We start from the raw sequence: 27,998 nt of genomic DNA on the forward strand, positions 1-27,998 counted from the left end.
ACTGGCCAGGCAGGCCTACGAGACCACCCTAGTGCCAGGCCTACTCCTGCCGACCTCCCATTGGCCAGACAATTGCCACCCTTTCAAGGCTCGTCCTATGGCCCAACAAGCCTAGGGAGGGAACCTCTGATTGGCCAGGCCCTGGTCCCCGTCCCTTTTTGATTGGCCTGTTATAAGCCACGGTCCCCTCTTTGGTCCAACGGTTGGAAGGGCTGGACGCGCCCCCTTCCCTGTTCAGGGATTGGGCGGCTCAGCTGCCATTCGCCAGTGATTTCTCTTCTCGCTGATTGGTCAAGCTGTCGGTCAGTCACTCTAGAGGCAGGGCTACGCGGCGTCCTGGGCGGCTGCGTTATGAGACAGACGGAGCGGGACAAAGGACCTTGTGTCCTCTTACTTTTGGACACTGGGACTTCGCTCTCGCGTTCCTGATAGCCTAGTAGTCAGTGAGGCTGTCAATCAAAACGTGTGGGGGTGGGACTATAATGTCAGTCAAAGATAGAATAATTCCTCTTTTTGTCCGTTTCCGAACGGATAATGTCCCGCCCACTCTTGTTTCTATCTCTGATTGGTCAACCTTGCTCTTACTCATAATGTGGGGCGCGTGCCTGGTGCGAACGCCCGGGTGGGTGGGGTGAGAACCAAATCCCTTCAAGTCATTGGAGGGTGTGCTGTCAATTCACCCTTCTTTCTCTCCGCGAGACGTCACTCAGAGTTGGGGGCGGGCCTGCGACCAGAACGTCGTGGGAGGGGGCGGGACAAACTTTTTGATCGGCTCTCTTGCCCGTCCGTCCGACCCTCGCTGTCGTTGATTGGTTTGACCTCCCGTCGATCCCATTCGGTCATCCTCGGATTGGATGGGGTCGGAAGAGGCGGGGCGGGGGCGCGGCGTCAGCGCGCGGGGACGCGGCGGGGAGGGACGGCCCTGAAATTATTTTTATTTCTTTGTTTCCAAGGGGAGGGGGGGGGGAAGCGGAAAAAAAAAAAATCTCCCCGGCCTCGAATGGTGGCGCCGTGAGCCAGGCGGGTCCGAGCGAGCGGGGCTGGGGCGCGCGGCGGCGGCGGGAGGATGAAGCGGCGGAGCGCGGACTGCAGTAAACTCCGGCGGCCGCTAAAGCGGAACCGCATCACCGAGGGCATCTACGGCAGGTACCGGCCGGATCCCCGCCGCCCCTTCACGGCCCCTCCCGCCCCGCGCCGACTAGCCCCGGCCGGACCCGTCGCTCGCTCGCTCCCCCGCCCCTCGGGATCCCCATTCCCGGCCTGTCAGTGTCCGCCCCTCCCCCTGGCAGCTCGCTCCCCACCCACCCGAGGGACGCGGCCTGTCAGGACGGAACAGCCCCTCCGTCCGCCCGGCTCGCGGCGCCTCGCACCCCCCGGCCTCAGCGCGGGCAGCTGGGGCCCGGCCGGCTCGGCAACCGCCGCTAGGCCGCACGCTGGGCCCGGCCGGTTGGTTTCCTGGCGCTCCTGCCCCATGCCGAGCCCGAATGACTCCGCCTCGCATCCCACCGCTGAGCCCTCCCGCCCAATGTCTCCTGCCCGCCCCCCATCGCCTCCCTTCAGGCCCCCCCCCGCCTCCTCCCAGCCCTCCCCATTGCCTCCTTTCAGGGGTTTTCATACTTCACCTCCTCCCAGCCCCCACACATACACATTGTCTCTTCATGCCCACCCCCCTCACACATTGTCTCCTCTCAGAGCCACGCTCCTCCCTTCAGGGCCTTTCTCTCTACTCACATTGTCCCCTTACCTCTCATAACTCCCCCCCACCCTCACACATAGACCCTTGTTAGAGCACCCCCAATGCTTCCTTTCAGAGGTTCCCTTCCCCTCAAAGTCCCCCTTGTATTGCTTCTTCTTCCTGTTCAGGGCCTGACCCCTTTTCCCTTCCTCAACAGCTGCCTGAGACCTTTACCCTCCCCCTGTCCTTCTACAGACTTAGTTGAGATGCTGTTTTGTTTCTGTGTAGTGGTTCCCCACACCCTATCCTTTTTGTATAAACCGGGGTGAGGGTGGGTGGGAGCTGCTGGCCAAGGTCCTGTTGGTGCTAATTGAAGGAAGCAACTTGGGGAAGGAAAAACTCTAAACAAATCTCCACTCCTTTCCCTCACATTTATCCTTCCAGAACATTACATCCGTGGTTCTCAAACTTTTGTACTGGTGACCCCTTTCACATAGCAAGCCTCTGAGTGTGGACCCCCCCCCTTATAAATTAAAAACACATTTTTATATATTTAACACCATTATAAATGCTGAAGGCAAAGCAGGGATTGGGGTGGAGGCTGACAGCTTGCAACACCCTGAGGGGTCCCAACCTCCAATTTGAGAACTCCTGCATTACATGATGTAGTGAGGGGCTTAGCATAATGTGCGTATCTTGAGGACTGCCAGGTTCAGAAATAACAATTTGGGAGAGTTCTCCACATACCTCAAACAGAACAGAATAATGTGACTTCAAGAAGTGTAACATTGTAGATAACTTGCCATAGCGATTTGACAGCATGAATTTGCATAAGTGGCATTGTGGATGCAAAGTTTTGGCGGACAGCAGCATCTAACACGTTAGCAAGGTTAAGGAGTTAGGTTTTTATGTAGGGTATAAAACCTCAGCTAGAAAGAAGTGAAATTGACATATCACCTACTATGATAATCTTATACTCAGAAGTTTATAGAACTTTTAAAGAAGCATTTTGAAGAGTAAATTGGCTTATTTTAATCAGAATTAGTGCAAATTGTTTTCTTTAAAGTGACTGTCAATTTAAAAACATAATTCTGTATGAAATCTTATAAGAAACACCTAAGTTTAGTGTAACTAAAAAGATGAGAAATATTTTTCTTTTTCAGCTTATTTGTGCTTTTGATAAGCTTTTATAGTCAGTTTCACTGTTTCTTCTGTTTGTGTGGGGTTTTTTTCACAACAGGGTAGATAGACATTTTTAAAATATCAGAAGGTATGCTGGGTAAATAAAAAAAAAAATGGCAGCAGCCTCAGGTACAGTCCATGACACTGACTTTTAACTCATTTTTAAAAAATTTACTAGATTGCAAGTTCATGTGTCCCTTTAAACTCCTAGAGTTTTTTGGTGATAAACATGGGTCATATATTAAAACAAGAGCAAGAAAATCTCAGATTGAGAGACCAGTTGATGGTGTTTTACTGTAAACAGTAGCATATCTTGGCTTTTGTTCATTAGTGTGTGTGCGTGTGTGTGTGTGCGTGCTAGAAATATGATTTTACAGAGGGAATGGTGAATAGGTAGCATGGGTTTCCACTTGAGATAGAGTCAAGTACTATCAATATATTTGGGCAAAAATTGAATGACCGGAGAATTTGGTTAGAGTATTAGATATTTTGGTGGTTTGGAGTAACTGTTGGACACTCTTTTTTGAGGGTGAGGGGGTTGTCAGGAGGTATTTTTTGCCCGTGGTACTTCCTCCTCCCCCACAAATTCTGTATTGGTCCCCCTTCCTCCCTGATAAGGGTGCGTTTGCCCTCCTTTGGCATAACCCATATATACTAAAGAGCTGTGTCTGCACCGAACTTTTTTATTGAAATTTTTATTAAAATTGTGGAGCTGCACCACTAGTAGAAAAGATTGGAACGTTTTTCATATGGAGTCCATGTAATTACTGCTCAGAGTAAATCTAGATGACTTGGTGGTAAAAAATGCCAGCAGCTGCCAGCACCTTGTCCACATTAGAACTTCTGACTGTGGAGCTGAAACAGTGAGAAACTCTAAGAAAAAGACTTGCTAAACAAATAAAGGTAGATAATTTGGTCAAGAATGGTTCTGAATATGCTTGCATTCCATATAATGGTATGAGTCTTGACTTGTTAAATAAATGGCAGTAGTTTTATTTTAAACTTTAACTTTAAATAATGATTCATTTATAAAGATGGAAATTACAAGAATATCTGTACTACTTAGATGGCAAAAGGTACCTGACTTTTATGTTGTGTGAAATAACTGCATTCATTGACATGTTCCATATATGGTACACATCAAAACACCATAGATCATCTTTTTGAACAGCTGTTTTGTAAAAACATGTTTTAATCTTAAGAGTATTTTAAAGAGCACAGTTAATTTAAGGTATACTTTATTTGAGTATTAAACTTGGTAGCTTCCTTAGTGGACAAGAGACTGTCAACTAAAGCCCTAAACAATTAGGAGAAAACAACGTTTTTGAGCTAGTAAGAGAGGGCTGTCAAATTCAGGTACACAGTAATTATACAATTCTTGAGTAAGAGAGAAATTGATAGTCTTGAAACACTGTTGAAAATCATGAGCTGTGATAATATCTCACTTCTATTTCTAGTTCAGTTGAGGTCTGTATATGCAGTAGGTTGAAGATCTGAGAAAATGTGCATAATATTAACATTAGCTTTACAAAAGGGAATCAATTCATAGTGAACTCTGATATAATGAAATTCCCACAGAGTTTTACTTAATTTCAATATGCAAATTGTGATTCTGATTATAGTGACCCTCTGCTTAAAATAAAGTTGTTCTGTGAGAAATAGTGTAACTAGAAAAGGCTTCCTTTGTATTTCTATATTTGGCTGATATCTGCAATCCCTTACCTATAAATCTTATTTACAAATAATATACTGGCACTTGTTTGCTAATTTAATAATTTCTTAAACAAATTTTTCAGAAAAATATAGATTTGTTACTGCTTACTTCTCTGTTTAGTCTCTTGTTCATGTCAAATTGATGGAAAATCTAAGGACAATGTTAAATGTAGTAGAATAACAAAATATTTATTAATTGCTTCAGAGTGTCTATTCTTAAGCAAAATAACATTTGGAAGTTACAAAGTAATTTCATCTTCTGTTTATAAGATAATATTTAGGGAGCACAGTCTCTTGGAAAATAGTTATATGTAGGCAGACCCTTCTGGAATCCTACAATCAGTTGCTTTTAAATAGAGATTCAACATTATATACCTTCTCTGACATCTGAACAGATTTGGGGTGGGGGAGGTGGGATGGATTATTAGGTGGATGGTTCCTTTTCCAAAGAATCGTACACAGCTATGCTAGCTGTAGGTATATCTCCAATACGGAGCATCACATTTCTTGTAGTAATTGTTTCTCGTGGAATTCTTTGTTTTACACTTAGGGTTTTCATTTCATATTGACATTTTCTGTTCTGAAAATTCAGACAGCTTCAATGTGCTATTCCAGGAAGAGGTAGGGTAAGCTAGTGTGGGGGGTTTGCTTCTTTGGTAACCTAATCAGCAAGAAGTGCTTTATATGGAATGTCTTTCCTTTTTCCTCATCCCTTCTCTTGTCTCCCTTCCCGGTTACCATTTTCACTCATAGTTCAGTATATCATGATATTATGTAAGTAGTCTCTGATGTGATTTGACAGGGTTCTTAAACTTTCAAGATTGATAAGCAATATCTGTGACCTACCTAAAAAATGGCAATAATCATTTTATAATATCCGGATGATAACTTAGTAGGTTTTGTGTTTGATGAAATGAAGCCCCCAAAGCCGATAGGTGAAACAAACAGACCACTGAATGCATCCTGACTCTATTAAAAACAAAAAACTTCCATAACGCAATGTTGTCTCCTCAATTTTGTATAGCAACCAAGTGACGTTTATGAGACTCCTGCTCACCTAAATGCTCAGAGCAGCATTTTTGGTAAAGTGAAGTTTACCCTTGTATGCAAAGAGAACATACACAAAGGAAGAAGAGGCCATTACTGTTCAAAAGGAAAAATTGTTGCTTTTAATCTGTTTGACTATGTCTACACCAGTTCAGCAACCCAAGATTCTGCAAAATTATTAATGAATTTAGCAATTGTTGCACACTATGAATATTTCTCCATTTGGCTCCTGTTCGTGGTTTAACCTCTCTAAGCTCATTGGCAAGACCCCTTACTGTGTTCACACTTAAGTTCCCCTTAAAGACCCACTTCTGCCCTGCTGCCTATGCTGAATCTAGTTGATTTTTATTAAAAATCTCTATTTGTTGTTCCCCTTTCACTAACCACTGTCTGTATCTGTTAGACTGAGTTATTTGAGACAGTACTCTATCTTGGTAGTTTGGAATGTGCCTTGCACTATTTTTTAATTTATTGTACCAGTGGCATCTGAAGGCTCCCCGCCAGGGTCAGGACCCCTCGGTGCTAGACGTTACCAAAAACAAACAATGATAGCCTATGGTTATTATTCCTGGATTTGGTGGTTGAACATTAATAATAATACCTAACTGTTAAATATCTGGGATGAAATTGGAGAAGTCTAAACTAAAAGTAAAATTAAGTAATGGTCAAATGGAAAGTTTTGAATACATCAAAGGAAGGACTGCAAGCTAGTTTTGAGGAGATGGGTACAATGGTCCCTGTGTTTGTTTTTATAAAAATATTCAGATAAACCCAACCTTTTATGATAACACTCAGACAGGTATTAGATTTCAATATGAAATTTCATCTGGAATGCATTTGAATTTTTGTTAAAGATTTAACATGAAATGATGCTATTTATCCTTCCAAATTTCTGAAGAGGACATGGTGGTTAGTACTTATACGTACCTAAATTTCAGGTAGTTTAAGGTACTGATTGGAAGCTGTAAAGTTTAGTGAGTACATGCTAGACAGTTGGAACAATTAAAATTTAGTGAGTCTCTCATCTCTCCGCAGTGACTGTTTTACAGATGTTGTGGAGCCCCACAATCAATATATTTTAGGCAACAAGAAAGGAATTTATTTCTGCATAATTACCTTGTAGAACAGACCATCAGAATTGTCAAATTGTAATTTACATGTGAAAATGTAAACTTCCTGTCTCATTGACTGAATACTATGTTTGCACACTAAAACTTGTGCAATATTCTTTTACTTAACTAATTAGTTTCAATGTTTAAGGCCTTTAAAATATGGAATTAGTGATATGTAACTGTACTACATACAGTGCTTTTTCTAGTGTTCATTCCATGCATTAAATCAGCTATTTGTGCCTCAGGCCTTCAAGAAAGGGCCATTAAACTCTCGGTCTTTGAGCTGGTCTCCTCTTGTTTTTTCCCTCTCCCCAATTTTCAGCAGTTGCTCTCCTGCTTCTTCCTTTTTATTTTCCTTCTTTTTCCCTTTTTCTCCCATTTAGTTTGGTTCCTCATGTCCAATTTGAAGCTACTTCAGGCCATGATTAAGTGCTGTGTAGCGTGGCGTGCTGGCACAGTTGCTGGCAGCTTTGTGCTTGTGTACTGCAAGTGAAGCTTCAGATGCCAATGGTGCAATCTCACAGTCTAAAATGATCATTGCGTCTGAAGTATTGTGATTACCTGGATAGGCTAGGACTCCGTCAGTACTATGTGCAAGTGTGATAGTTCTGTGCTGTATTGCAGGATTTACTGTACATTTTAAAAGAACTTCACTACAATTTAAGTGTACTGTGTTTCCCCTAAATCTTCCAGTCAACTTTTTAGAGAAGCACTTGCTCTTTTATTTTTCTATGAAATACAGTCAAAAGTCTGCATTTCCATTTTTTTAATTACCTATTCCCTATTTCACAATCTTTCTTGAATAGATCAGGTCTTTTACCCTTTGTACCATGTATATATTAAAATCTTCTTTATTAATCAAAGTACTCATTGCAATTTGACATTAACTCTTTTTACCTCTCAAGTTTTTTTCTGTAGCTTGCTGTTTCTTGGTTTTTAGTAGTCCTCCCAAGTCTCATTCTTACTTGATCTGTTTAAAATCTTTCAGCTTTATTGCTGATACTGCTCATTATATCCCTACTTAATCATGTTGACGCTTGATGCCAGTTTTATAGCTGGTTAAGATTTGAGATGAATTCCAAATGCACTCTACGACTGGTTTAACTTCCTCTTCAGTTGACTTTCCTTACATATCATGGAATTCAAAACAACTTTCCCTAAAGCATTTTGTTTGCATTCAGTGTTGGCTTTTTTTAACACCATATATTGCCCTCAATCACAGGCATTTCCCTGGGCTGCCAGCGAAAGGAATGCTTAGGAGGATGTGTATATGTCTGAAATCTTCAAGTGAGTATTGAGAGCTCCACATGTGGAGTGAGGACAGTATGTGCCTCTGATTGTCCAATACTTTTGTGCTGCTTTTCTTGGTGGTATGATCACTTTTTGATAAAATAGGTAGAACACAGAATCTAGTGACTAACTTCTGATTTGGCTTATATCCAAGTGTTAAGCCTTTGACTATGCTGACAGCTCAATAAACTATAAGGAAAAATGGTACATTCTAACTCAAGGAATATGGTCTCTTTTTAAATCCATAAAGATTCTTCCCAATGATGATTTAAACTAGCACTTTTTAATCGTCTTCCTTTAACAGGAAAAACATTTTCTGCTCACCCTTCTCCAGCTGCCCTGGAGGTCTGTAACAAACCAACAGTACTACCTTTTTTTACTTAACTCAAATCCAGGTCTCAAATATAATTTGGCTTAAATTTAAATGTTCTACTTTGTCATCCCCAATACTACAGGTAATATTACTTCCCTCTGCATATGTGTCTCATTCTGCACACATTGCCGTTCCTCTGCCTGCTTTACTTTTACCTGTTCTGTACTTCGGTATTTTCAGCTAAGTTATTTTGTGGGTCTGACTGTACCTGTTTTTCCAATAAGATCATACTCATTGCTGAATGCATGCTTCCAGTTAAGCCATTGTATAACATTTGCTTCCAGAATTTCTGTAAAATATATGTAACTTTTCCATTTCATCTTCCCTTACTCTAATTCTTGTTATACGCAGACTTTCTCCATATGATGCACTGATTTAGTACCAGGGCAAATCTCTCTGGATTCTTCAAAGATCTCTTCCTTATTGTAAAATATTTTCCATATTCGCCTCATTCTGTTTACTTCATGTCATTTATATGTATTCTGTCCTGTATTCTTGTTTACCTGCTGTTCTCCTTATACACATCTTGTCCCTCCCCATTCTGTATCCTTTCTCTCCCCAAATCACCTTTGCACATATAAAGCACCTTTTTCATCTGAGAATCTCCATTCATATTCTCTAACTATGCAAAATATTTTGGCTGGACTCAGCTAGACAGGCTTGAGATCTTGCTGACTGACTCTGAGCTCTGTAGTAATTCTGCATAGGTGCTACACTTCACCTCTCTGAAGCCTACCTCTACATTTGGCACTTTGCCAGTCTCAAGATGCCTTCCAGTCCATTGTGTTGTGTGTCAGACTGCAAAATGAAACATGCCATCAATTCTGGTAAGATTCACTTTGCCGCCTTTGGGACTCACAGATCATGAAGGAATAGAGTACCAGTGTAGCTTGCTACTGGTTTGGACTTTGTGTGCACTGCAGATTGTAATATAATTCTCACCAATTATTTTGGACATTTTTTACCTTGCAGCACCCACACAATGCAGTGGTGTAGAGTAGTAAGGAGAAAATAAAGAATGAGCAAATAAGGGAGCAGCTCTGGCACTTAGGTTAATTTTTCTGCATTTTTTCCTTTCAAAAATCCAAAGGGGGAGAGACAATGAATATGGGGTTTGGAGTAAAATTGCATGTTCATTGTATGAGTATACTAGTAATCAACCTTTTTTATTGGGTTTGCTATACTGGATCAAGTCACTGGTCCTTTCTGGTCAACACTTCCATCTTTTGTCTTTACTCCCTCCGGCCTTCCACTGTATAATTAGACCCTATGTCACTTTTATAGGGAAAGTCCTGCCCATGTCAGTTCTTGGGCAAATCACTGATTTCAGATTTTTGTATGATGTAACAGACCAGAAAATTGAATATCTAAAATGCAGGGTAATTATCTACAACCAATTTGAGCATGAGGGTTTTTCTCTTCTATATTAAGAACTAACTTGGGGAATTAAAATGGGTGCAGGGCGATGCATTTGAGTCTAAGGTGAGAGAGCATTTTTCTGTGTGATAAATATTATCTGTAAGCGAGGATACTGACACAGCTATCAAAATTGGAGAGTCGTGTGGATGTGCTTAGAAAGATCAATGAATATGAGAGGGTCATGGATAATAAATGGCTGGTGCTAGACACCAAAGGAATACCAGCTGTTTGCATTGCAGGATGAGCATATTGGAGGTGGGGCACAGTAGGGATAGTGAGAGAATGTAAAGAAGAATAGTGTCCAGAAAATATCAGAGATTGAAGAGTACAAACGTTAAGGCAGTAGAGGGAAATAGTACAAAGCCAAGGAAAAGAAAAGAGCAATTGAGAAATATTGTTAATAACGCCGTCATGGAATATTATTTTTGTCATAAAGAACAAGCGAACAGAATTGTGATTCGCCTACCAGAACAAGAGGTCATCGCATATTTTTTTCTAATGGAGCTTAATTTTACATTTACATCCATAGCTATTTGAAATGTTTAAAGTGTACGGGCACATCAGCATAGGTGAGAGCACTGTTTGTCTATTTAGCCCCTCTGATTTGGGTGGCAAAAACTGTTACGTAGACAATAGAATTTGTCAGGAATAGCAAACGTCGGTACACCATATCTGGGTGGAACAAGGGCATGCAAGGGTTCAGGTACTCTCTTCTTACTCCTAAGAATCTCTGCCATCTGGCCTACTAACTGGAAGAAATCACCAGTGTCAAAAATAGGATTAGGCAGGTACTTCTTGAGGCCCATACAAGTGTATAGTGTTCCCTTTTTAGAAGAGACACTAAATAATTATTAGATTTGCATTACATTTGGCAAAACTAATTTGTTAGAGAACATGTCCGTTATTATGGACTTCAGCTGCAGAAAAGTACAGACTGGTTCAAATGTCTTTGTTTCCCAAACAATGCTATGATGGGGCAGTCAGGTACATGTGGATTGGCAATGGATATTTTTGTATATCATTATTTTTCTTGACGGAAAAATAAAAGTATTCAGGGATGGAATTCTCAAATAACACACTTAACCTGAGCAATTAACACACACACACACACACACCTGCCACAGCTGTTTTTCCAGCCTAGTAACTATAATAGCATCTGGATGTTGGATCTGTTTATGTGCAAATCCATTGGTGTATTCAGAACTGACATGGATGGAATCTGCTTCCCTGCCACGTAAAGTTTAGAGGTTCTACTACACAACCACAACACCTGTCCCCCCTCATACCTCAGTATTGCAGAGGTTCTATGTCATGGAGGGTCTTTGTACAGGTCCTATCTCAAAGGCTGAATTTAACCCCAAAAGAATAAAACATAGTATACAACCAAAACCCATTTTACCACATACTTTTTTTTAAAGAAAAAGTTAAAGTTAAGATTTTTACGGTCATACTGTTTCGCTATCCTCTGAGGGCATTATTTGAGTGCAAGGCTATTGGCAATGCTGCAATCACCTAAGAAATGTTAATCTCCTAGGCTCATGCACTAGCATTTCTGATTACTTTATTAGGATCTTTTTATAGTTGTAGTTAAAATGTATGCAAATATTTTAATTCTGTTGTGTAAACACTTCAACCATAGATACGGGAAAATGTTTTTGAAATTGTACTATAAAAACAATATTTTAAAAGCAAAGTCGCATTGCAAATTGACTTAGTCCGGGGTAGACAATGTTTCAGGTCATGAAGCTTCTTACCTCATTGCCTATTAGATTTCTTATATACCTTGTTTATAAATCTCTTGTTAATTCGCTTGAATGGGACTAGTCACAGTGAGTAAAGGTTGCAGAACTGGACTTTTAGTAGGTAATCTAGTAACACATTAGGTGAGAAGGGAATATCCACTGTTCTCTGCTCTCCAAGGACAGTGGAGTGAAACAGAAAAGACCGAGAGGGTCCACAAATGTCACTTTCTCATCCCATATAGTGATTTGATTTAACCATATGAACCCAACCATGACAAGAAATTAAGGTGGAAGTATGGGGTTTTCCTAGTCTTAAATCTTGGAATCTGACCTAATTGTATAGATAGATTGTATGATTTTTCACAGGAATGCACAATGTACGTATCCGTTCCTGACATCTTTCACTTCAACTCAGGGGTGGAAAAACTTTTTGGCCTGAGGGCCACATCTGGGCATGAAAATTGTATGGCAGGCCACGAGTGCTCATGAAATTAACAATTCAGAGATATTCCCAAAAAATGTATTTAATAAAGATACATTTTAGTGGAATTAAACATAAAACCTTACTTACTATTATAAATATACCATCATAACAATGTATTACAATAATTAAACCAAATTAACCCCCTTTCCACACTAGGATGTTCCAGGCTCTGATGACGTGTGAGGCGCGTTTGGGTTATGCAGCTGGAGTAACATGCATGCCTTCACGCCCGTCACACAGGTCCTGAACACGCAGGAGCGCTGGGTGGAGCAGGGCAAGCCCCTAACTCTGCTCCCTGGTGGGAGCGCCAGACCAGGGCAATGGCGCTCGAGGGCCGGATTAAAAGGTCTGATGGGCTGGATGTGGCCAACGAGCCGTAGGTTGCCCATCCCCGCTTTAACTCATTTGGACCCCATGGGTACAAAAGGGAGTATTCCTCTTGTAACTTGCACTAACTTACTACTGGAGTATCTTTACACTCATTCATAGTGCAGAGAATCCATCTCTTCATTCATATAAAGGGATGAATTACATCATGTATTTCTTTGTATAGTACCAGCTGAGTACTAGGCACTTTACAGACAAGTGTGAGTGTATGGATGTGGGAATGTGATTACTGTATACCTGTTTGCAAGCTAGCATTTCCTACCAGGACTACTATAATCACTTCCAAAATACATTAGCATTTTTGTTGTGGTTAGTAGATTAAAAATAAAGTGCCACTCTGCCTCCACACCACAGTCATTCCGCGGCTGCATACATCTGAAACTTCAGCGTTGCTATTTAAAGAATTACTGAAATGGTTTCAGGTTGGAGGTTTCCGAGATGCATGGAGGATTGTCTTGTTTAAAATAGTTGCTAATAGAGGGCATCCAGAGCATCATCCTCTTTGATGTACGTAGCAAAAAGATGTGCAATTGCTCAGTAATTCGCCCAGTAAAAACCGTAGGTGGTGCCTTGCTCTAGAAAAGAATAATTCTCAGAGAATTGGTAAGCGATAATGGCTTCTCTTTCTGTGATAATTTGCTTCATCACCCTGAGATAAGAACATTGTTGAATTTTAATGAAATGGAATGAAGTGATCTATCTGATAGGCAACAAGCTTAGTAATTTCCACCACTAACTCTTCAGGGCTAACCGGTATTCAGTTGCTTGTAACCCACTGCTTATGTGTAAATTTGTTCTTCGCAGAAGCTTTCTTCTCTGTATCTTTTATCAAGACTTATGTAACTTCCCAGATAATATGGATGGCTATGCACAGTACAGAAACTTGAGACAGACCGTGCTACACAACATTGCACATGTTAATTCTTGGCAGTTTGTCAGTAGACATCCCAGGGCAAAGTTCCATTGAGCTTGTTGACCGTGTGATACAGAGAAAGTGACTGCTTGAGGATATCATGGTGGAGCAGCCCTTGGTTTAAAAAAATGGTTACGTTGTTTGTATAAATATACATAAAATAATTACACAAGTTAACATAATGCAGTAAGAGGTCATATTTTGAGGTAATGAAGCAAGATAATGGAGCTCTGATTTTCTTTGCCTCTGGTACTCTTCACCTTTCCTTCTGCCAGCTTCATTGATGTAGCAGAACATATTAATTAACATGGTAACACTTGTAAGAATGACCTAAATAAGCACTTGAGAGCTCACTCAGTGTTTGTCTCAATATTTTGAGACCTGTGTTGTCCAGTACTTAAAGTGTTGGACTGAGAGTCAGGAAATATGGTTTCTTTTTCTGGCTCTTCCAGATCCTGTATGATTGTGCCTCCATATTCCCATTTTTAAAATGGACATTTTTACTTTAAAGAGTATTATGAAAAACAGCACTTCGGCAGTTTGAAATTGCAACAGACTTCCTTATTGGTTGCCTGTCTTTAATTTGTATGATGCCATGTGAGTTCTAAGTTGCTAACATTATAACTGTGTGTGTGCGTGAGAGAAAGAGAGAACCAAACTTCTGCAGCACTTTCTTGGGGAAAACACAGAAAACTACATGGCCTTTGCAAGCAAATATATGAGAGAGAGAGAGAAAAAGAAAAAATCTGGAGCCTTTCAGCCATGACAACATATATTTGAATGATAAACGAGCTGCTTACAAAACTTTACTTTATAAAAAATATGATAGAGTGATAAAGAAAGAGGTTGGCCTAAAGCATTTTGTAACAGCAATAAAAGTTTCCTTTTCCGCCACTTCGTAAAAACAAAAATTCAAAAGCATTTTGTGTAATTTTAAAGATTCCATTAGCCCAAGCCAGCTTGTGTTTGAACAAGCCTCTATTTTGTGTTATAGGTGATCAATCTCATTACAGGAAAACCATTATAAGAAAAAAGCATATGGTACATTTCTTTTGATCAGAACAATATGTTCTCTTGTTGGCATCCCTCTCTTCACCAGAAGCGTTGAAATTAATGTCAGTTGTCTTTTTTTTCTTTCCAGTACATTTCTGTACCTGAAATTCTTGGTGGTGTGGGCACTAGTATTGCTGGCAGACTTTGTCCTGGAGTTCAGATTTGAATATCTGTGGCCGTTTTGGCTTTTCATCAGGAGCGTTTACGATTCGTTCAGATACCAGGGTTTGGTAAGTATAAAAGAAAACACTTGAAAACTGATTTTTCTGGTTGTGATAGTAAATACCTGTAACAGTGGCGGAGTTCTAGGGCTCATAGCAATGGAAAAGTTCCAGGGTTTATAGTACCCTCATACAACCAATTCAGCATGTGTTTACTGATCATTGCTTTTGAGAGAAACAATGGTCCAGCCGGTAGGGCACGAGCATAGGACTTCAGAGACCTGGATTCAGGTTCCTTCTTTGCCACAGACTTAATATTTGGCCTTGGGCAAATCAGTTAGCCTCTCAGTGCCTCAGTTTCCCATCAGTAAAATGAGAATAATAGTGCTTTCCTACCTCACAGGGGTGTTGCGAGTGTAAGTGCATTAAAAAGATTGTGAGGCCCTCAGGTACCGTGGTAATGGGGGCCAGTACCAAAAAAAAGAAAATGATCCTCTTGTCTTTTAAATTAGTAATACTGGTGGGTGCCAACAAGAAAACAACAAAGAAGCTCAGTTTATTGGAAATAGCTTTTAGATACTGGTAGTAGAGTGAAAGTTAGCTTTATGTTAAAATGATACAGTATTTAGATTGTGTGGCTAGTCTTTTGTTTTGTACTTTCTGTCTCTCTCTCACTCCTCCTCCTCCCTATCCCCTACCTGAAAAGTTGCAGGCCTTGTAGTTGTGCTGCAACTGCCTCAAGTTTATTCCTTTGTTGTAGGAATCTGGCAGCCATTTAAAAATTGAAAATAAATACTGAAACCTAAATTCTTTGTTTAAATAATCTGGGATGTTCCTTGTGTAAGGAATGTGGTGTTTAAAAATATGGGCTAGGGTTTTACAAGACGCCTTAGGGAGTTAAGTGCCCAGCGCTAATGAATTCCAATAAAATTTGGGCGCTAACTCCCTGGGAAATCCCAGACATGGCTCCTAACTTGACACTGTCCCTTTAAATTAAATTGGCTCAAAATCCAGGTTTTACTTTACTTGACCTTCCCTAACAGGAAAAGTATAACAATATGAAGGATTTTAATCACAATTATTAAAAATAAGTAATAGCCACCCACTAATAACATTAACTCATAGTTGAAAGTAAGGGAAATAATTATGAAGTATAATATGTTTTTATGTGAACAAAAGTTATAAAGATTGGTGGGGTTTTTTACTAAGGATTATATATTTTAAAAGTAGCTGAAAACTATTCTTTTAATGCAAATTGTTACTCAACACTGGTTAATCTTTATCTCAAAAATCTTAGGCGTATATTTCACCTTTTTAAATGCCCACAGCACCTGTTAAAGGGGCAGTTATGCCCATGGGAAGAGAATATATTCCTTTAAATTATAATTTGGTATTTATAAATCACTTAATGACTTTAACATCTTTCTTTCCCAAAGTACTAACAAGGGTTTTTGCTAGTTCATGCGAGAAACAAAATCTTGCTGGCCTTGCAGTTGTAATCAAATAACTGCACACCTCAACTGTAATGAGGCATGAAGTCAAAAGCCAAGTGTCTCCAGCACCTCAGAATAGGAATGATCTCACAATTCTGAGCCCCGGAACATGGGAAGCATCATACCAATATCAGACTAGTGGTCCATCTAGGCCAGTGTCCTATCTAGCAGTGGAAACAAGGAAAGTTTCTTCAGAACTGCTGTCAGTGATTTGGCTTATGTGCTGAAGCATCAGGATTTATATCCTTATATATTTTTATCCCATTAATATAATCTGGATGTTCTCATCCGTTTACATACCTAATCCTTTTTTGTAAGTGTGTTATCACAAAATGTCATTGTTGACATCAAGAGGATAATATAGTAATGCCGAGGCCTGTCAACAGTACAGTTGAAGTCTTACCTGCAGCTGTGTTCACACACAGTGATTTTGTTTGAAGACCTGCTGGCAGAGTGGATAGAACCTGCACAGTTCTGAGTTGTGTGCTGTTTGTCGCGTAAATGTATTGGTTAGAACCTTCATTAGCCAATCAAATTGTTATAAATAGTAGTAACCTTTTAATATTGAAATAACCCTGATGTCATCTACGCTGTACTTCATATTTAGCATATAAAGCGGTAGTTTCCTCTGGAATATAATTGAACCATTAAGATGCTTTCTTTTTTCCCTTTTCTCAGGCCTTTTCAGTATTTTTTGTTTGTGTAGCATTCACATCCAATATAATATGTCTGCTCTTCATACCAATACAATGGCTATTTTTTGCTGCCAGCACGTATGTATGGGTACAGTATGTCTGGCACACAGGTAGGTCAACATTCTTTTAGTTACAACTTATTAGTTAAATATAAATCTTACCATTGCATAGCAAAATTCAGAAATATAGTTTCTGTGATTTATTAAAACTTGTTTTTTCAGCTAGAGTTGTGCCTTCCGTTTGTTTCACAGATCTGTTTTGTGTCCCTTTTTTATGGGAATGAATTAATGTAGTTTCAAAATAACCTTAACCCAATGATTTGTATTTGAGATTTCTTTGTATGCACTTTTTTTGTAAACAGTAAGACACCTTAACTAGTGGCATGAAAAGTGTATCTAGGGGACTCCCCAGAACAGCAAAAACTAGCTATGAATGCCTGACCTTGCTGCATAACTGTTTTTAAATCAGGAAATTTGGAGCACTAATACAAAAAGAATTGGAGTTTTGTGACACAATACTAGCACTGTTCTTTTTATTTGGGTTAGAGTTGTTTAACTGAGAGATTAATGATGAAGCAAATGTTTTTTTCCCCCCTTCCACTGGTTTAAAAAAAAAAAAATGCTTACCAGAACATGCTGTGTACCTCTTTATTTAAAAGATTACTTTAGCTAGCATCATGGATATTTACAGGTTAAAGCACTTGTCACAATAACTATTTTTATTGCAAGGACAGTGTTGCTGACTCCCAGCGTTTAAAAAAGTGTCAGACTGAAAAAAATCATGATTTGGTTTAAAAATCCTAAGAATATTTTAAAAATACATTTTGTGGGGGAGGGGGTATTTGGCTTCTAATCCTTTAGGGTGCACTCAAGTTATGTTTTCAAAATTTTCTCTACAGCCATGAGGGCTAGACACTTTTTTTTAATGAAAGTGGAGATTCTCACCTAATCACATACCTCAAAAAGCTGGGGCTTTAAGAAAAACACCAAATAGCACAAGATGTCATAAAATCACAAGTTAGCAACACTGCAATGAGCATTTCTCAGCCCACTGGTGGAGGCAGCATCTTGCCAACAGTTTTAATCATTTGTAATTAGCTAATGTAGCATGTGGGAGCGCAGTGGAAGAAACTGAGAATCAGTTGCTGCTCATTTTTAATAATGTTTTAAACAATCCTAAAATAACTCTAGGATTTAAAATGATTGCCCAAAGTTTTTCTTGTCAAATGATGTCACTTTTCAGGAAGATGGTTGCCTCTGCCAGCAGACTTGGGAACCCTAAAGCAGTAACTTAAAGGATAGTGTTAGCTTTCCCTATTGAGATCACTTAAAATGTTCCGAGAGTTGTGTGGAATTAATTCATAAAACACTCGCAAAGTCAATGGGAGTTCTGTGGTTAAATCCCATGCAGCAGAATAAATCATTAGCATTCCTACTGGTGATTGCTGAGTCAGACCGTCCATCAAATACTGCTGTATTCAGCAGGTCTGGATAACCCTAAAGTAGTGGCTCTTCGCTGTTGAAATCTAGCTGGAATTCCCTTCACATTTAGCAGTGTGGGCAGGCAGGGTGGTGACAACTCCCTGGAAGTTCATGACCGCCAGGTTGAGAATCCATGCCCTAAAGTTGCATTCATGTAGATGGAAAGTTGTGTAGTAAACTACTGCTGGATGATATGGATGGACGACAAAGAACAAAGCTATTATTTAAGGTAACCGATTACAACTTAAATTGGCCTATAATATAATTACTACATATCAGATTAATAACATTGACAAGTGGCCAATTCTGTTTTCTGCTGTCCAAGGAAAGTTCTCTCCCTCCCTTTGTATGACTCCTAATTGCACAAATGAAAGAGTATGAGAATAGTGCAGAAAAAAGTCTGCATGGGCTCCCAAATGCTCAACTAATCTAAAATGTGTGTCAAGGAGACTAGTATCAGGGGGGTAGCCGTGTTAGTCTGTATCTACAAAAACAACAAGGAGTCTGGTGGCACCTTAAAGACTAACAGATTTATTTGGGCATAAGCTTTCGTGAGTAAAAACCTCACTTCTTCGGATGTCGAGGAGACTGTTGCCTGCATTTGGGGAAGGAGCTTGGTCTATTGGGTAACCAGTGTTCTGCTTACCCACTCATATTATTTTAGCCATATTCACATCAGGTACTAAGAGGTACCTAAATGGGTATTACTAGTTCAATCTAATTTAATAACCTTTCCTTGATACAAAGATCATAAACTATAACGTGGCCCCAAAGTTCTGCAGTTTCTCTCGCTTGGGCTCATCCATATTGTAGAGGTTTGGGCAAAGGTATCTCATCAGATATGTCTCTTTCTGTTTTATTTTTCTGAGATACCTAGCGTTTGAGTCTAGATGATAAAGCAGAGCTTTAGAGCTAAACTCTTAATTAAAACATCTTTAGTTTTTTTTGTTTTGCAAGAGCTAGTATTTATTTCATTCCATATTTACCCCTGACTTGACTAACTTCCTTTTATTTGAGTCTTCTAAAAGAATAACTTAAAGTACTTGCTGCCTTTAATGTATTGCTGATGCTTGTATTTGTCTTTTCTCCATAGAGAGGGGTGTGTGTTTGCCAACAGTATCGCTGTGGATACTTTTTGTTTATATTGAAGCAGCAATTCGATTTAAAGATCTCAAAAACTTCCATGTAGACCTTTGTCGTCCTTTTGCTGCACACTGGTAAGGATGCAGAGGATGGGGCCTCAGGAGGAAGGAGCAGCACGGGGGTGGGGGCCATGATTCAAGTGCTGGTGGGCCCTCCCCTTCTGCTTCCCCCCCCCCCACACACACACACTTTTAGGGAGCTTCCACTGCTCCTGGGTTACAGAAGTTCTTGAGAGGTTTTTTCCCCCTTGTGAATTGGATTAAAACATTCCAGCTTGTCATCAGAGTTTTAGAAATGTAGCTACAGATAGATTTACACAGTATCACAAAAGAAACATTAGCAAAGATAACATCAGATACTTATGCAAATAATCAATGCATTCTGGCAGTATGTTTGCAACTCAAATTTATTTACATAGTGTGTCATTACTAAGCAGAAAATGAAAATATTGTATAATGGTTAAGTCACCTGCTGCAACTGAATTTTTTTCTGATCTAGGACACCTGAAGCATGTAAAAAGCTGAGTTCCTAGTGAATGTATGTTTAATCCTAGGAAGTCATCAGTGCCATATCATTGCTGGTAGCTCTATTTCAGGGTCTGTTAAGTACTTACACTGGGATAAAGAAATTGATGGGAAGCCTAAAACAAATATTAGAAATCCTGTGAATATAAAAACTTGTATGAATCTAGTTTATCAGCCTTGATCAGCCCAGTTATAGATATGGGCATGCGTCTACACATTCGTCAAGACCTCTTTGGCAGAGTATTAGCCTAAATCAATTTAATACGGTTTTATTTGCTAGCAGGTTCCTTTTTTTGCTAGTGGATGAGACTTTTTTTCCATTCTCAAATTAAAATGAACACATTTGGCGTATACTCGTGCCAATGGACAATTTCCCACTGGTTAAGTGTCTTGTTAGCACAGTTAATGGCATGATCTGCTAGCGTTCTGTATTGCTCAAATTCCTGTTAGCTAATAACAATATTTAGGTCTTGCATGCTTTACCCCAAGGATATGTAAGTAGTAGTATCTCCATTTTACCAGTGTGTGCACTGAAGCATGAAATAATGTGCCAAAGCCCATATATAAAATAAGTGGAGAGCTAGGTTTAGAAATCTGAAGTTCCTGGCTCATAGCCCCAGGCTCAATCCTCTAGATCATGTTGTCTCTCTTATCTCCTTAAGTGATGTATGTTGCCCTGTCTGACAGTTGTCTAAAAGGTGTCTTTGCCTACCTAAATAAATAAGTCATTACATCTTTAATGATGAATATCAGTATGACAAAAGACTTTTTACTATTGTAGATCACGTCTTTTGTAACAGGTGTAATCCAGATATATTTATAGCATGCTGGACAACTTATTAACTTGGTAACATGGTCTTCTTTCTAGTATTGGCTATCCTGTTGTGACTTTGGGCTTTGGCTTCAAAAGTTATGTCAGCTACAAAATGCGATTAAGAAAACAAAAAGAAGTGCAGAAAGAGAATGAATTTTACATGCAGCTTCTCCAGCAAGCTCTACCCCCAGAGCAACAGATGCTACAAAGGCAAGAGAGAGAGGCAGAGGAAGGTAGGTTATACTGATTACATAGTATTTTGCTGCCACCATCAGTAATTAAAAGAAATACTGTGTGTTGTCAGTTGTTGGCTGCGTGTGTGTGCTCTCTGTATGTTGCACTGGCTCGGCCAGATAGCCCATACAGCAGACTTCTTGGGAAGTTCGATCGAAGACCACAGACTCAGTTTAGTGGCAAAGGCACTTGGCCAGGTTTCCTGCCAATAAAGTACAGTATTAGTGTCCCCCCCCCCCCACATGTATTAAGTGTATGCCTGTGACAATGGATCAGCTCAGTGAGTGGTGGGACTTTCCCTTCTCCCGGCCAGAAAAAGACACTCATCCTGCTTACTCCTCCTTTATACACTGCTACAAACAAGTTATGTATTACCCCTCTGACGTGGTTATATACCTATACCTTATAACTGCTGGTTTGATCGAAACCTCTCCATCCATGATCCTATCTTCCTGACCTTATCTAGGAGGGGTCAGTGTGTCCCTGTACCATCTTTGGGCAGTGTGTTTATACCATAACTTCGTATCGGGGTCTTCTGGAATCTGCTTATGTGAATACATAATGCCTAGTACCTGTTACAAGTGTCTGTGTTTTTGCAACACCAGCATGTTCTTGCCAAGTTGCAAGCAGGCATTTGTTTTGTAACCGGGCCTGACTTTTGCTCATAGCCTGACTCTTGTTGACTCTGCTTTGTATCAGCAGGGCCTGATTTTAGTTTGGGCCTTAGGCCCCATATGTCTCAGGCTCTCTTTCTATTACATTGTGCATGCTAAAGCAGACCTTCACTAGTCCACATAATTTCTATAATTCACACCAAAAATCCCAGACTCTTCCCACTTCAGATTTAATAACAATATGCTATAGTGAGTGTATTACTCAGATTTCATTATTTTTACCAAATAGACTATAATAGAAGTACTAGTACAATATGAAGAGCTATTAATTACAATTGAAAAAATGGTGAAATAAAGTACATTTTGTGATAATTATCCTTGCTCTTTTAATTTACTTGCTAATTCCCCAAAGAGATTTAAAAAAAAAACAAACCGGTCTCTCTGACATTAATCAGAATTATCAAAGTCTTTCTGTGTTTATTTAAAACACTTGCATCATTGCCTTGTAGAGAAAAAAGGGGTCTCAATTTTAGAAATAGTTAAATAATATTTCTCATATACCTGGTCTTTTCTATTCTGGTAAATGTAGACATTTAAAACTTGGCCTTTCCTCTCTGATTAGCTTGCTTAGAATAACCGTACAATGGCAACAGTTACTTTTTTATTATGTTTTTAAACATAAATGTTCATGACAAAACACCAGGTGAAATGTACCAAATTCACGGTCCATTTTGATCAATTTCATGGTCATAAAATTTATAATTTTAAATCCTATGATTTCAGCTATCTAAATCTGAAATTTCACGGTGTTGTAATTGTAAGGGTCTTGACCCAAAAAGAAGTTGTGGAGGGGTCGGAAGGTTATTGTAGGGGGGGGAGAGGTTGTGGTACCTCTAGCCTTAATTCTGCACTGCTGCTGGCAGCAGGTTTGCCTTCAGAGCTGGGATCCTGGCCAACAGCCATCGCTCTCCAGCTGCCCAGCTCTGAAGGTAGCACCACTGTCAGCAGCAGTGCAGAAGCAAGGATGGCATGGTATGGTATTGCCACCCTTACTTTTGCACTGCTGCGGATGGGGCGCTGCCTTCAGAGCTGGGCGCCTCACCGACAGCCGCCACTCTCCAGCCACCCAGCTCCGAAGGCAGCGCAGAAGTAAGGGTGGAAATACTGTGACCCCCCTAATATATCCTTGCAACCCCCCTGCAATTCCCTTTTGGGTCAGGACCCCCAGTTTTAAGAAACACTGGTGTTCCCCTGTAAATCTGTATAGTATAGGGTAAAAGCACACAAAAGGCCAGATTTCACGGTCCATGATGCGTTTTTCATGGCCATGAATTTGGTAGGGCCCTAACCTTTACCAAAAACAATGTGAAACTAATTTTACAAAATGGAAAAAAACAATTTTATAACAATTTTTTTAAGAAAGCCTCCACATGAAGTTTCACCTTTTTTTTTATTTTGTGTTTTGTATATTGGTCTAGAAGCTTTATGTACAAAAGGTGTATTACATTAGTGAGTATCCATTGCCTGACTCTGTTGATGGTATTGGGTATGAAGTAGAACAGAGTTTCTAACCACCAAGAATAACTATATCATGCTGAAATACACTTCCTGGGCTGTCTAACTGCTGTAATAAAATGGAGATCAATTAGACCAGTATACTTACTGGGAATGTTAGACTTGGATATGACCATAAACGTTCATCTTAAAGCTCTGGAGATCTGTAGACATTTCATATTCTTAAAATATGTTGGTAAAATCCCCCTTTTCCTAGATAAAGATTAAAATCTTGTCCTCTTTTTAAAAACAAGTCTATTAACTTTCAGACTCCTGTCTGACTCTTTTTTTTTTTAACCTGGCATCATTACGAGTAACAAGTAAAATTGGGGGGAAATCTTTGTGCTTTTGACAGCACTTTATGTGTAGTCAGTTTTGCTGTTTCCCCAGTTGATTGTGTAGGTCTTTCACACAGTAACAAAGGACAGAAATACTTTAAAATTATAAAAATTTTGTAAAACCACACAAAGTAGCAGGGTTGGAGGGGATTTGAAGGCAGAGGAATTAAAAGTACCGTAGGTTTAGATACCACAGGTCTTTTAAAATTGATTAGATTTCAAGTTAATTATCTCTCTAAATATAGCCTCTTAACGTTCATCAATTAATTAGCAACTTTTATAATCTGCTCAGTTAGTAGTATTTAGGCCTTGGCTACACTGGCACTTTACAGCGCTACAACTTTCTCGCTCAGGGATGTGGAAAAAACACCCCCCTGAGCGCAGCAAGTTACAGCACTGCAAAGTGCCAGTGTAAGCTAATCCCCTGAGGGAGGTGGAGTACCTGCAGCGCTGGGAGAGCTCTCTCCCAGCGCTGGCACCGCGACCACACTCGCACTTCAAAGCGCTGCCGTGGGAGTGCTCCCACAGCAGCACTTTGGAGTTTCGAGTGTAGCCAAGCCCTTATTCTCTACCCTTTAGAGTAAGTATGTACAATTTAACTTGTTCTTATAGAATTATGTCTGTACCCAAAAATTAGTGAGTTTGTTAAAATTACACTTTTAATTATGTAAGTGTATTTGATATGTTTTTTCCTAAATATAATCTTGATGGTGGTTGTCACTAAAACGGTTTGCCATTTACTTATTTATTTAAAAAATAGATACCCAGTTTCTTGAAGCCACAGAACAGATCGATTTAATAATCTCGGTTTCTTGCTATTGCAGCAGCCAAAGGATTACCTGATATGGATTCCTCAGTACTTTTGCAACACAATGGAGGCATTCCAGCCAATAAAAAATTATCCACAACATTGCCGGAGCTAGAATATAGAGAAAAGGGGAAAGAAAAGGACAAGGATGCCAAGAAACACAACCTTGGAATAAATAACAATATTTTACAACCAGTAGACTCTAAAATACAAGAAATTGAATATATGGAAAACCATATCAGTAGTAAAAGATTAAATAATGATCTTGTTGGAAGTACAGAAAATCTCTTAAAAGAGGACTCATGCACTGCCTCATCCAAAAATTACAAAAATGCCAGTGGAGTTGTGAACTCCTCACCTCGCAGTCACAGTGCAACTAATGGGAGCATCCCTTCCTCATCTACTAAAAATGAGAAAAAACAGAAATGCACTAGCAAGAGCCCAAGCACACACAAGGACTTAATGGAAAACTGTATTCCTAATAACCAGCTAAGCAAACCAGATGCACTGGTAAGGTAAGTTTGATATGTTCATTGCCTAACAACCTCTTTCTCTCATCATGCTTGTTTTTCAGTAGATTAGGAATCCTTTTTTTAGGAACCATTAACAAACCAATTTATGGCTTTGTTAGAAAGGCAGCATGGCCTAGTGATTAGAAGAATGGACTGGGAGGTGGGTATCTTGTTTCTGTTGCTAACTCTGCTGCAGATTTCCTATGTGAGCGTAAGCAAATCACTTTACCGTGCCATGCCTCAGTTTATCCGTCTGTAAAATGGGTATACTTACCTACCTCACAGGGTTGTTGTGAGGCATAATAAAGTGTTTTAACAATCCTTTGATTAAAGGCACTATAGAAGTACAAAGTAACATTACAAATTTATTGAACACTTTTAATCAAGTTCTGCCCCATATGTCTTTTACTTCTCCAGTGCAGAAAGGGTGGCATGGTACTTGAAAGTCTAATATTGAAAATGCTTGCTTTTAAAAAAAAAAAATAATAATCTTCAGTTCACAGGTTTGAATGCAAGTCATGAGCTGCTACATTATCGAAGGAATATATTCACACTCCACCTGCAAGTCTGTTTTACCTTGTTGGTCTGGATATAGTACACAGAAATTTAATTTCACTGTGTTATGGACTATAATGATTTGAAAAGTCACATGTCCTTATGGTTGCTAATCTGAGAGTTAAATAAAGATGGAAAGCTGTTGGGTACTTACAGTGCTGTCAGTTGGGGTAGAAATGGGAAGTTGCAAACTTCATAGAAAATGAAAGTGAACCTCTCAAATTCCTGCCTCAAAGGGGAAAAATGGCTCTTCAGCAGTTAACATTGTGCAGCCTGGTGGTGGTATTTTCTACTGGAGTATCTGTGTGTACCTTTCAAGAATGTGCATGGTAAATGGCATAATGCTGTCTTTGATCAAAGATTCTATTTTACTACACAGTGATACAAGCTAATAACAGAACTGAAGTTGTGTTTTGCCCGTGTGTATGTTTTCACTGATGTTTTCTGTTTCCACCCACCTGACTAACAGTCTGGGGAAATAACTAAGTCTAACCATACTACAGGGGTTCTCAGACTTTCATAGCATGAAGTATATTTGAATACAGTAATTGTCTCATGGATAGACTGTTCCTTTGTGTTTCTTACCTCCGATTTGCAGTCGAATAACATCTCTGACAGTTGTCAACATGGAAAAGTAATATTAGGAGAGCATTTAATGTATTTTTAGTTTTTAATGCGATTTAACAGCTGGAACAAGGAAAGACAGCAAGTGCCTTGCAAACCACTGGTGATCCATGGAGCACAGTTCAGGAATCGCTGCTGTAAAATATAATGGAAAAAGTGAATGTTAAAAAAAGTGAACTGCTACAGTTGGGTCCCACTGCTACACACATTGCCTATTTGATATCAACCATAGCTGAGTCATGTTGTTGCTATATTTGCAGACATATCAATTACTTCTTTTGTGCTGTTTATCAGAACACTTCTAGGGGAAAAAAACAGCAAGAGGTCCATGTTTACTGTTGATCTGTAAAAAGTGATATCCTACTATTGAACAACAAAGACCTTCTTCCCCTTAAAAAATAAACAAAAAGAAAAAGACCAAAACCTAATGTAAAGATAACACCTGCTGCAAACTCTTTCCATATCATGTTTAAGCACCGAGGCCTAGAATAACTGTCAGTTGTAATTAAGCCAAAACAAGCAGAGAGCAGCAAATTTGGTATCCTGTAGTAGGCAAAAGAGTAGTAAGTGACTCCTCTTCAAACACTGAATGCTTCGTGGTAAAAGATTAGTACCAGAAGACCCTCTCTATCTAGCTTCTGTAGGAAATCCATCTAAATATCATATTTTTGCTGCCTTGTTAGCAAATAAGAAAATCAAAGTTCCTTGTGCGAGCTCTGTGTGCCACTGCAGATCCATCTGAAGGAAGGAAAACAGCATGTAATTGGGATGGAACAGGGATAGGGACCTGTTAGAATAAGTCTGTAGCACCTTTATGCCTTCTCTCCCCCCCCCCCCCCCAGTCTCACTATTAGCATCTCCTTTTTCTTTTCTGTAGTGTTGCATGTTCACTGGTCTAACTTCAGCAAGTCCTTGTTGGGTAATTTAATTGGCAAGTCAGGCTCACACTTTCGCTGCAGGAACCTTTAGGTAATTGGAATTTTGACTCTAGTTTGTCTCTGAAGATACACTGAATGTGGATACAATTACTTCTATGAAAATACCCTTTTCACTTCTGATAATGATTATATCCACTAATTGGCATACCTTCTGCCAATTCATATGGCTTCTTCTCATTTCTTTACTTGAAATATTCAGTTCAATTCTCACTTATAGTATCCGCAGAATAACTGAATGAACTAGCTAGCTTCTAGCTTGCTTAACCTTACCTGGAAACCAAATTCAGCCCTGTGTTAATGGGATGCAGATGGCAATGCCATCAGTAGAAGTTGTGCCTATATAGTCCAGACAAAGATAAGATTCCTCTTCTGCTCTCTGAGGAAAAGAAGAGAGCTGGTCAGTGTCCCAAATGTCACAATTAGAGTTGAGTGAATAATCGTTTGTTTTTTTCCTTGCTGAATTAAAAACACTGAAAAAAATTTGCTAGGGTCAAATGAAACATTTCAAATGTTGATTTGAACTGTTTTGAAACATTTCACTTTGACGCTTCTGAAATTGTTATTTTTCTGGGAGAGAGGTTGGCCAAAATTCAACCCAAATTTGCAAATAATTTCAATGCCACAAAAATGCAGGTTTTTTTTTTTTTTGCATATTTACTACACCTCTACCCCCTATATAACGCTGTCCTCTGGAGCCAAAAAATCTTACCGTGTTACAGGTGAAACCGCGCTATATTGAACTTGTTTTGATCTGCCGGAGCGCTGTTTTACCGCGTTATATCTGAATTCGTGTTATATTGGGTCGCATTATATCGGGGTAGAGGTGGTATTTGCTGAAAAAATGTTGCCCGGCTCTAGTCACAATTCACCAATGAACTGATCATAGGGACCAAGAAAAAAGAGTGGTACCAATTCTCCACATTATAATATGGCTTTCCAGCCTGTGTATGAAAATATTTTATTCTGTATGTGTCCATGAGGGACCAGTTTTAAGATCCAAAATACTTTAGTGTGCTTAAATATATGTTGAGACTCTTATATACAGGGCCACAGATGTTAGTTTGCGTCAAGTTGTCGTGATTACATTGAGGTTTTAAAATACTAATTTCCTGTCTGCTGC

The 27,998-nt window shown here is 39.5% G+C and overlaps 1 protein-coding gene across 1 annotated transcript in view; it reads left to right on the forward strand.

Moving 5' to 3' along the window:
• Positions 1–949: 949 nt before the first annotated feature.
• The window catches only part of MACO1 (macoilin 1), a 49,013-nt gene continuing 21,964 nt past the window's right edge, over positions 950–27,998 (forward strand). Inside the window, exons 1-6 of the mRNA XM_034753994.1 lie at positions 950–1,146; positions 14,479–14,620; positions 16,723–16,849; positions 19,314–19,437; positions 20,756–20,934; positions 24,266–24,764. Of these exons, the coding sequence (XP_034609885.1) occupies positions 1,067–1,146; positions 14,479–14,620; positions 16,723–16,849; positions 19,314–19,437; positions 20,756–20,934; positions 24,266–24,764 (1,151 nt within the window). The 5' untranslated portion in view covers positions 950–1,066. The remainder of the gene's footprint in view (positions 1,147–14,478; positions 14,621–16,722; positions 16,850–19,313; positions 19,438–20,755; positions 20,935–24,265; positions 24,765–27,998) is intronic.

This window comes from Trachemys scripta, chromosome 20, assembly GCF_013100865.1.
Source record: "Trachemys scripta elegans isolate TJP31775 chromosome 20, CAS_Tse_1.0, whole genome shotgun sequence".
In the NCBI taxonomy this organism is placed as follows: Eukaryota; Metazoa; Chordata; order Testudines; family Emydidae; genus Trachemys; species Trachemys scripta.